This window comes from Colius striatus, chromosome 1 (assembly GCF_028858725.1).
Source record: "Colius striatus isolate bColStr4 chromosome 1, bColStr4.1.hap1, whole genome shotgun sequence".
NCBI classification, from domain to species: domain Eukaryota; kingdom Metazoa; phylum Chordata; class Aves; order Coliiformes; family Coliidae; genus Colius; species Colius striatus.
Genome location: NC_084759.1, coordinates 154,781,492 through 154,792,459, shown reverse-complemented (window position 1 = coordinate 154,792,459; position 10,968 = coordinate 154,781,492). Strand labels below are relative to the sequence as shown.

The 10,968-nt window shown below is 48.9% G+C and overlaps 1 protein-coding gene across 1 annotated transcript; it reads left to right on the top strand.

Moving 5' to 3' along the window:
• Positions 1-3,105: 3,105 nt before the first annotated feature.
• LOC104554977 (cytochrome P450 2D17) lies at positions 3,106-10,676 on the top strand. The gene is made up of 9 exons (XM_062001260.1): positions 3,106-3,414; positions 5,184-5,355; positions 5,926-6,078; positions 6,697-6,857; positions 6,983-7,156; positions 8,405-8,546; positions 9,103-9,290; positions 9,867-10,008; positions 10,142-10,676. Exons 1-9 carry the CDS (start codon positions 3,202-3,204, stop codon positions 10,318-10,320), a joined length of 1,524 nt encoding a protein of 507 aa, XP_061857244.1. The 5' UTR covers positions 3,106-3,201; the 3' UTR covers positions 10,321-10,676.
• The last annotated feature ends 292 nt before the right edge of the window (positions 10,677-10,968 follow it).

Genomic DNA, 10,968 nt, shown 5'->3' with positions numbered 1-10,968 from the left:
ACGTAGCTTCCGTAATTTCCCTTAGCTCTTCTCCTCATGGAGTGCACAGGCAAAGGCAGGCACCCAGCACAGTGGGGCTGCAGCCAGCTGAAAGTTCCATGTACAGATTTGGAGGGGTTTTTCTCTGACCGGAAAATCGCACCAAATATGACTGTTTTGAAAAGAAATGCAAAGCAATGTCTTTTGTTCTTCAGAAGGATGATTACCCTTTCTCTCTCCCTCTCTCAGAAAGATATTTATTGTCTATTGTTTCTTTGCTTTGAAAACTGGTGGGTTTTTTGCAAATCCCTAAGCTACAGCTCTCACTCCAGCCCTTTGCAGGAATGGCAGTCCATGCTTCTGGCCCAAAGCAGAGGAGCTGTCTAGTTTGCAGCCTGAAGTGGGTAGAGGAAAAGGTTATTTACCCAGACACCTTTTGGTAAGGTGTAAATTGGTGGTACTGATGGTGGCTGTACTTTTTTTCTTAAGCTGGTGCATTTCTCAGGTTGCAGCTTTATCACCTTTTGTCAAGACCAAGGCACAGGAAGAAGAGCAGCTGGAAAGTTATTCTTCTGGTGGCCTTCCAGGGTGATGCTCGTTAAAACTAAATCCTCTTCCCAAATTCCAATCAACCATCCTTCTTGCAGCCCAGAGCGATGGGAGTCTGACAGCCTTTGGCTCAGGCCAGGTGAGGCAAAAAGGAAAGAGCCCAGGTGGACATTTTCCAACTGAAGTTCACAAAAGTGGAGTTCAAATTAAAATGAAATGCACAGGAAAACATCCTTTTACCAGTGGGGTCATGAGGAAATATCCGTTGATGTTCTTGGGACCATTTCCCATCTTTTCATTGGTCACCTGAGCGCACGGGACACAAAAATCAGTGTGAGTGGAACCTCTTTTCACCCTTGAGCATTCAGTCATCTCTGCTCGAGCCAGTCCTCTGAGCACAGGACTGTCACAGCCGTGTCTCCTAAGACCTCACAGTAGAGCTGCTCGAGACATGGTGAGTACTCAAAAGGAAACCAACTCCCAGCCTGCTCTGCAAACATACTTGGGCTCTTGGCTCTGCCAGGCTGTGCCTGTGAAGAGAGTTGTCTGTCGCATCATCCAGCTCGTTAATAAGTATCTTAAACTCTACCAACCCCGGTAGGGATATCTGAGGGACGTCACTAGCGATAGCCACCAGCTGGACTCTGCTCTGCTTGGCCCAGCACTTTGAGCCCCGTGATCTGGACAATCATCCACGCACTTTGTCCTCTGCTTTGCCAGTCTGTTTGCATTGATTCAGCTACACAGCTACTGTGGGAGATGGTGGTAAAGGCTTTGCCAGAGCCAAGGTAATAAATGGTATGCGCTGCTCTCATGCTTTGAGGAGGCTGCCCCTGAAGAACAACCAGCTTTCCTGGGCCCCTTTGCTCTCCAGGGCATCTCCCTGTGGGATCCTGCTCAGCAGATCCCTGAATGGGGTGAAATCTGCTCTGCTGAAGGTAAAGGCAGAAATGCTATTTCTGCTGTGCACGTCTTGTGAGATTTAGTATTTCAGTCTCAATGCTTGCTGCAGGCAAACTTACACTTGACCATCATGCCCTGGGCCAATTCTTCCTCGTTTGTGAATAGCAAACCCAGCAGAGCATCATCCCTAGCTATCTCACTGACTGCCTCTGCCAAAAGTACCTTCAGCACGCTCCAGAAACCCCGAGTTGTGCCTGACCATACAGCCCTTCCAGTGCCAGCACACCCATGAGTCAGCCCTATGGCTTGCGATGGTGCGAGGTGGCTCTTGGCATTCTCTCCCTGACCAAGGGGTCTGTAGCGAGTGCCTGGCACAGGGTTGGGTTTTTCGGGGCGCTCCTCTGCATAAAGCAGCACTGGTTCTCGCCCTCCCAAGCCTGTCTTTACTAAGGAACCTCCATTCACCTGCAGCACCTCTCCAGCCACACAACCTCTCCGGATGTGTCTCTGTAAGCTCAAAGAAACCACAAGTCTGCAGCTGGGGATGGGGGAAAAGGGGCTGGGGGGGACTGGGACAGGGAGGGGATGACACAGGGACAGGGAGGGGCTGATAGTTGTTTCCCATGCTGCAGAGGTTTGTTTACAGCCACTGGAGGAGACTGCTGTGTCACGATGCTTTCACAGGATCACACTGTAGAGGCTCCAGTGAGAGACCTTTGCATTCATACAGATGACGAGTGTTCAGGTGACTTTTGGGCAAGGGGCATTTTGAGACCCTGGCTGCATGCCCAGTCTTTGCAGGTGCCTCACTTTGCAGCCTGAGCTCTCCATCACTGATGAGGCAATTGCTCCATCAGGAGCTTTTCTCTGATCACACTGAGATCACAGATCAAACTGTGATGGGTTTACTGCTCCTCTTTAGCTAGAACTAACTGTCGTAAGAGCGAGCTTTGTTGATCTCGGATGGCAGGGAGGCCAGGAGCACACAGCTGTGCTGCCTTAGGAAATATTTTTACTCTCTCCATAATTGTGTCTGCATTCCTCAAGCTGCCCCAGGCTGGAAATTTGAAGCCCCTTGCAACACATGTGCTTTCTCCCCTGTAGCTGAGCTATAGTCAACAGAAATCAAGGTTGTCATGCTGACTGACGTTTGGAGTCAGATTGATTGTTACTCCCAGAAACAGAAATGATTTCTAGAGTTTCAGGTCACCGTTTTAGCCTAATTTCTGTGACAAGTGCTTTCTGTCAGGAAAACCTTGACCTAACCTGAGCTTTCTCAAGGGCCAATGGAACAAATCATCAGCCCTGCAAACAGAAACCTGGAGAACACATGTTCAGGAGCTGCTTCTCCCTTGACTTGTCGGGCCAAGCAAGAAGGGGAGACAGAAAAATCTCAGAATTGAGCAGTGAGGATGCAGCAAGAGGAGATTGCTTGTTGTTAATTGCAATTCCACCTCGGCTATGGGAGGGCATCCAAACATGTGGATCTCACCCAGCCCTGCCCCACTGTGCTGGGACAGAGACCTCTGAGCTCTGAACAGGGATGGCCCAATGCTGAGCTGAGCAGAGGAGGAGCTTGGGGCTGGAGCCAAGTCACACATTTGAAGGTCTCCAAGGCAGAGGGACAGCAAAAGAGGGTGGGGAACGGGACAAAGCAAGAAGAGAGCAGCTGCCTGGGGAAGGGAGAGAGAGAGAGACTAAACGAGACAAAAGGAAGCAGAAACAGTCCTGGGTCAAAAGAGGAAGACCAAGGAGTAGACAGGCTAAGAAATGGCATTGCTCCTGTGGCTGGGCTCCCAGCTGGCATTCTGCTGGAGCAACATCTCTGTGCTGGCAATTTTTCTCACAGTCTTTACTTTCCTGCTGGACTTGATGAAGCGCAGGAGGACGTCGCGCCTGTACCCGCCGGGGCCAGTGTCGCTGCCATTCATCGGGACCATACTGCACGTCGACTTCAAGAACACTCCTCACTCCTTCCGCCAGGTACGTGCTGGGCTCATGGTGGAGTCACGGGCCACAGGTCATGGGTATGGGGTCATGGGCATGCCCAGGCACCAGCTGCCCCTGCACAAAGCCCACGAGTCCTGCCCAGAGCTCAGGATGAAGCAAGTCGCTGCCCAAGGCACCGACATAGCCCAAGCAGGTACAAAGACAATCAGAGGCGCGTGGCAGCACCCATCCCCAGATCCCTGCCTGAGCTCAGTGGGGGTGCTGTTGTGCCCCCAGTGATAGATGGTGCTCCCTCTGCTGCAGAGCTGGCCAGCAGCTTAACCCATGGGCAGGTGTGGGGGAAAGGGAACAAGGAGAAGTGCAAACAAGGGAGGGTGAGCAAATACCTGTTTGCTGGGCCTGTGGCTGCAGGAATGGTAGGCTGCCCTGACAGCTACTTAAGCACGCCTACTGGCACGTTTCAGTTAGAAATCAGCTTGTGGGATTTGTCTCAGCAGCAAGGCCCAAAATGTAGCATTCCTTTTCAAAGTCAAGGCTTAGCTTTTCTCAAAGGAAAAAGCACAGCACAGCTTGCAGCAGATAAACCATGGGGGTTAGTGCTTCAGTCTGCAAACTCTAAGGGGCCTTTTCTCTAGGATGGCACTGTTCAGCTGTCTGTCCAAAATCTGCCAAATGGAGAAACTAAATATAGCATTTGTATCATTTGCTTGCACATCGTCCAAAACATTACCATTTCAAATCACATCACGTCAGAGTCACGCTAACCACAGTCTTGACTGGTAATCACTTTTAATGATGTATTTCTAGTGCCATTTAAGTGCTAATTCCCTTTCCAACCCCACTGCAAATGCTGTCTTAAGTACTTTGGTTCCTCCTATTGCTACAGTGCACAAAGGAAAACACCTTTATATTAAAAAACAAAGAAAACCCTCACCACCACTCCCCCCCACCCCCCGCAAGAAAAGACAGGAAAAAAAGTGGAAGGAAAACAGCGCAGAGTCTGCAAGACATTGCTACTATTGCACTGGCTTCCAACAACAAGGTGCCGAGGGCTTTATTCAGTGTTACTGAGTAGCAGGAGAGCTTTGACCTGCCTTCCTGGGAGGGCACTTCCACTCAAAGGGCTTGGCTGCCTGGGAGGAGACTCAGCTCTAGGGTGAGCTGCCACAGTGAGAGAATAGCTGACAGGCTTATCTGTCAGCATTACGACTCTGAGCAGATGTAGGGTGTGTGCCAGTTACCAGCCTTACTAGATGTGCACAGTCCTTTTAGGGAGCTGACCTGAAAATCCAGTGTGCAATCACCTCTTCCAATCGTGTTTCCAGGAGCTAAGCTGTGGGTAGATCTTCAGGAATGAATGCCTATGTAAAAAACCCCATGACACATCACCTGATCAGCTGTATTTCCTTCTAGCAGAAGCAGACTAACTCAAAACTTAGTCTTTCAGATCAAAATAAAAACAAGCATTAGGAAATAAATGTTGTCCCACATGCAGCCTTTGAAAAATCCACAAAAAGGTCTTTGACCCCGTGTGGTCAGACAGAATCCCAAGTGCTTGCACAACAGTCATGGCAGTGGTTTGCCTGGGATAGGCGTATTTTAAATCTCTCCCCGCACAGACCATTAATCCCTGCCTCAGCTGCTTTTGGCACTGCTCTGACCTGCACTCCCACAGTGCAACAGCCGAAGATCCCCTAATAAAAGCATCTCAAAGATCACCAAATAGTAAAGGAAGGATGTGGTGATATTTTTGACATTCTGTTCAGCTCATTTTCAGGGATGTGATTTTTTTATCTTGCCAGCTTCAGCAGAAGTTTGGAAACGTCTTCAGTCTCCAGAACTTCTGGAACAATGTGGTAGTACTGAACGGATACAAAGCAGTGAAGGAAGCCCTGGTCACCAGAGCAGAGGACTACGCTGACCGGCCGTACGTTCCAGTCTATGAACATATGGGCTATGGAAAAAATTCTCAGGGTAAGTCCCTTGACAATGGCCATTCCCTGTAGGCACTAGCACAAGGGGGCCTGGGTAGGTGGTGGGGAAATGGTAGCACACAGCTCTTTCTTTGGCAGTGTTAGGACACTATCAGTGGTACAGCTTTCCTGCCAGCACCAGAGCTGGGAGCTCCCAAAGCCCAGTGGTTAGTGCTTACGTGCTTCTGCTCACACACTGCGTGTGAGGCGTTGTTGTGGCAAACGCATAAATAAGGTAACTCTTCCCAGACAGAATATTCTCCAGCATCCAGCCCACATGTCCCTCTCTCAGGCCTTGTGCAGTGGCACGAGCTGCTACCCAGTCTACACAAGCAATGTAGAGGCTGCAATATTGAATGGTTTGGGGGAGGGGTTCCTTCCTCCTTAGCAGCATCAGAAGGTGGAGCAATCTGGTTTTAGAATGGCTATGTGAACAAGGAGTACAAGACCAGGCTCTGTCATCTAGCCACACAGACTCCTACCTCCAAACTCACATTTGCCATTCTCTAGTGACCTTGGCCTGATGTATGGGGCAGAGCTCCTGACTTTTCTTGCTCATCCACAATTGCAGGGATTGTTATGGCAAGATACGGGCACATCTGGAAGGAGTTAAGGAAATTCACGCTCTCTACCTTGAGGAACTTTGGGATGGGAAAGGAATCCTTGGAGAAGCGAGTGGTGGAGGAAGCGAGATTTCTGTGCTCTGCAGTTAACTCTGAAGAAGGTTTGTCACATCCAGAAGGATGGGGAAAACACAGAAAAAGGCAATACAGTGGTGCAGAGAGGAAAGTAATGCTACAGCCGCTCTCCTTTGCATGCAATGCTCTCTTCCTAAGGAAGTGCAGTGTTTCTGGTCTAGCCTATGTACATTAGTGACGCTGCTCTACCTTGAAGTCACTTTTCCCAGTGGGGGTACTGTAACCTTTGATCCATTTGAAGTGGGAAACAAATGGGAAATAAAGAGGTAAAAACAGAGTTATTCCCAGAGCTGGGTAACTGTTACTTCTGTGAAGTTTAGTGGAACATTCTGGTATTATCACATGCAAGAGAAGTGCTACTGAGAGTCTTCCCAGCACATTGCCTGTCATCTAGACACAAAGCAAAGCCTTGTCTGTCAAGTCACGGAACAGTCCTGCAACTCAGCTCTTCTTGGGAGTTTTCTCCTTTAAACAAGGATCAACCAAATAGTAGCAGCAGATGAGAAGATCTTCACCTGGGGGTTCGTGGGTGTTTTCTCTTGAAGGCATCGAGTAGGCATCCGTGTATTCTCGTTGCTGACAGCTGAGGTCCAGCAGCTTGGTATTGTTTAGTTTCATTGCTTGGTCTCCATTTCCATTTTTAGGTCGTCCTTTCGATTTACGTTTCCTTGTAAATAATGCAGTCTGCAACGTGATCTGCACCACTGTCTATGGAGAGCGTTTCAACTACGGTGACGAGACGTTCAAGAAGCTGTTACATCTGTTTGACCAATTCTTGCAGGAAGAAACCGGACTCCTGACTCAGGTAAACCAAGAGCATAAACTGTGCTGTGAGAAGCTGCCTTCTCTTGCTTGACAGCACTGTGGTTTTGGTGTTTTTCTTTCTGCATAACATGTTTTCTCTCTCTGTCTCTGTTCCTGACACCCCAGTTTCTTAACTCAGTGCCCATTTTTTTGCACATCCCCGGATTGGCAGACAAAGTCTTTCCAGGGCAAAAGTCGTTCATGGAGTTCATAGATGTGCTCATAGAAAGGCACATGAAGACCTGGAACCCTGCTTACACCCGAGATTTCACTGATGCCTTTGTAAAGGAAATGAAGAAGGTAAGGTGACATCAGCAGAACCTCAGGAGCAATTCCTCTGCTTGTTTAAGCTTATTGATAGAAGCTGACTTTCCCCATAAAGCTGTATGATATGTGTTAGGAGCTGTTGCACTTCAATGTTCAAAGTGGCAAATGGCACTCTTACAAAATAATGTCCTAGTTTTTCATTCCATATTGTATCTTGAGAAGAAAGGCATTAACCCCAAGTCCTCAGGCTGCTTCTGCCTATAATGAACCCTCCATGTGTTGGTCCTGTGCAGCTCGCAGGGGCAGAGCAACATCACCGCCGCTGTTACTCTGCACGGAGCAGTGTACTGCTATTTGGGGGTGGATGTGAGCCTGGCCATGTTACCTCTTGTCACATCTCTCTTCTGCTCACTAAGGTCCCTTGATAAACCAGTCTGATGAATCCCTCTTACTGTGTTAACTCTGATCAGGTGAGCCCCATGGCTCCCTCAACAGAGATCTTTTCTTGGGGTAATGGTTGAGCCTTAAATGCCTTATTAATTGCCATCCATATTACAACAGCACCAAAATACACAGAATAACTTCACAGAAGCTAGTCCCTAGGAAAGGAAAGTATAAAGAGGATTAAAAAAGACAAGCAGAGGAACTCATGCAGAGAGCTTGTCATATCTCGTACACTAACAAATCTGAGCTCAATTAGCATTTGGATGAGAGACCAGTTTTCCCAAAATGGGTGTTGCAGACTTAATAGGCAGCAATAATACTCTGTTCTTTCTCTTTTTTTAATTGTAAGAAGAGAGCAGGGCAGAGGCAGCCAGAATCTGTAATGCACAGCTACAGAAGGCCTCCTCCAAATACTATTAACTTTGCATTTGCCACATCACTGCAGCCTCCTCTTTGCTGTGTGGGTTTCATGATCTGATCTGACTTGAATAACTGTGTTCTACCTCCACTAGGGCAGGATGTTACGGCAAGTAGCAGGGCCCTGCTGTCTGCCTGACCTGAGAGCATGGGGTGCACACCTCTCTCTTGGAGGCAGGTGTTGAGTCTGTCCCTCAGGATATGAGTGATTGCCTCCAGATACAGGAGGAAATGGGGCCACCAAAATTCATCAGCCACACACAGACCATCGCCTGTGTTGTGCTCTATGCTCCCAGTGAAGCTCTTGGCCAGTAAAAATGGATCTAGTGCTTCTCAGTACTTGTCTGGTACTTGTCTGGTACTTGTCTTCTTGCCCAGCAAGTACCTCTGCTCAACTCACCACTTGTTTGCTGTCCACAGGGTAAGGAGGCTGAAGAGAGAGGTTTCACCTATAACAACCTTCGTTTGGTGACTGCAGACTTGTTTGGAGCGGGTACTGAGACCACTGCTACCACTCTCCGGTGGGCAATTCTGTACATGGTTCTCCATCCAGAAATACAGAGTAAGTCAGAGAAAGGCAGAAGTGTGGTGTCTTCTCTCCAATCCTCGTTTTTCTGCAAGGAGACTCAACATCCTTTCTCCATGGTTTGGGGGTTTTGCAATCCAGAATAGCTCTGGTGATTGCTGATCAAGTGGAAACTAGGCGAAGCACTTCCCAAACATGGCTGTTCTGGCAGGGACCTGTGGCAAGAAGAGGGAAGCCTTGATAAAACGACTCCAGTTGCAAGGCCAAGTTCACACTCGCCTTCATTTACAAGTGGCCAGAGCACCCTCTTCCCAGTGTTTGGAATAGATGCTAATCTGGTTTAGTTCTCCAATGCTTGTATGCCCAGGTAAGTATCCTTTCAGCTGCATAGAGAAAAGACCTTGATTAAAGACACCATGCAGAAAGAATAGTTATACAGGTGATGCATTCCCCTCTAGTTTCTGTTCCTTTCTCTAATTGTCCTGCTCTCTCCCACTGTCTACAATCTCACGCTACCAGTCTTCCTGCGGTATGTACCAGCCCCTTCTGATTCCCTATGAGTGCTCTAATCCCTTGGCTGTGCTGCTTTCAGGTAAGGTCCAAGCAGAGATTGATAACGTGATTGGCAGAGAGACAGAACCCAGCATAAAGGACCAGGCGAGCATGCCCTACACCAATGCTGTGATCCATGAGGTGCAGCGCTGCGGGGATATCGTTCCAACGGGAGTACTTCACATGACATACCGGGACACCGAGCTGCAAGGCTTCTTTATTCCCAAGGTGAGCATGACCAGAGTGGTGAAGCAGCAGCCTCTCCCTGTGCAGATGTCAGATGTGGGATGTGGGTGGCCCCATAGAACTCTTCCAGCCCCAAAATTACAGTCACTGGTGATCACCAAAGTAGGACATTCTGAAATGCTAAATCTGGGCAGACAGTTATGTTTGTGCTCCAGGTTAGTGCTGGTTGTGTGGGAACCCAACTTGGGCTTTGAAGTCTGTCAGTCAGCTTTTTCTCTCCAGCTAGAAAAGAAGTCCAGGAGGATCTGAGAAGCAGAGGCTGTTTCCGCTGTGTAACCATGAAATTGCCATTTGCGTGCAATGGCCTTTGTAAGGACAGAAGCTGCAAAAGTTCAGATGCTTCAGAGCACAGGGCAGGCACCATATGCCATTGGAAAAGTACTCTGCTTTATCTCTCTTTTAAATAAGATACACAAGAGGAGACCAGGGCCTTATTCTGAAGCACCGAACAATGGTTGCTATTTGTTGGGGGACACAGACTAAAGAGGGAGCAGCACTGAGACCTGCTGTGCCAAGCTAATGCTGCTGTTCTCACAGAAGTTGTTTCTCCTTGCGCAGGGGACGACAATCATCACCAACCTGTCTTCTGTGCTGAAGGATGAGTCATTCTGGGAGAAGCCACATGAGTTTTACCCTGAACACTTCCTGGATGCAAAGGGGCAGTTTGTGAAACGAGAGGCCTTCCTGCCTTTCTCAGCAGGTAGGTTTGAGGGGAGGATTCACCTGCAAGCCAGAGGCACAGCAGGAGGGAAGATCTGTTCCTCCCTCCCACAGTGATTCCCTCCTGGCTTAATGTCTTCTTTCACAGGCATTTCCTGCTCTCTCTCTTGCAGGTCGTCGCGTCTGCCTGGGGGAACAGCTGGCCAGGATGGAGCTCTTTCTTTTCTTTACCAGTCTGCTGCAGAAATTCACCTTTGTCCTACCTGAGGACCAGCCCAGGCCACGGACAGATGGCCACTTTTCCTTCACAAACTCCCCACACCCATACCTGGTGCGAGCTGTCCCAAGATAAGTACACGGCACGTCACTTTCACCCTGGATCTTGGCTCAGCCAGCCATAGCAAGTTACAAATGATGATGGAGCTTGCAAGTAGATCTATGCCTAATTTGACGGCTCTGCTGTACTTTAGTCTCACATTGGTTGCAGAAGCATTTCACTGAGCACACAGCTACTGAAAGAATTATTAGTCCTGAATTAGTTGCTTTTTACAGGAGGCTTACAAGAGTATCCCAGGTAAAAGCCAGCCCTGGGGTCTTGGCCATTCCAGGAGCAAAAAAAACCAACCTTGGAAATGATCTGTCAGTACCCCTGGCCCCCTTGTTAGTCCCATTGCATCCCCAGGCACGCTCGGCCTCCTATGCGGTGCCGTCCCACAGCACCAGTTGCTTCAGCCTGGTGCCCAGGGGAGCCCAGTTCTGGCTGTGTTCCTGCAAAACCAATCCAGGGCAGGTCAGCTGATTTGGAACATCCTGCTGGTGGGCAGGGCGAGAGCTTGAGCTCCAACAACAAGGTGGCATTAAAGTGCAATTTCAGAGCAGTGCTGCTGAAACACCTTACGGGCCAGCACATACATGTGCCCTTCATTGCTTCCTGTTCATTGCATGCTCCAGTCTATTGCACACATTGCACTGCCTTCAGCCCTAGCCACAAAGAAAGTTG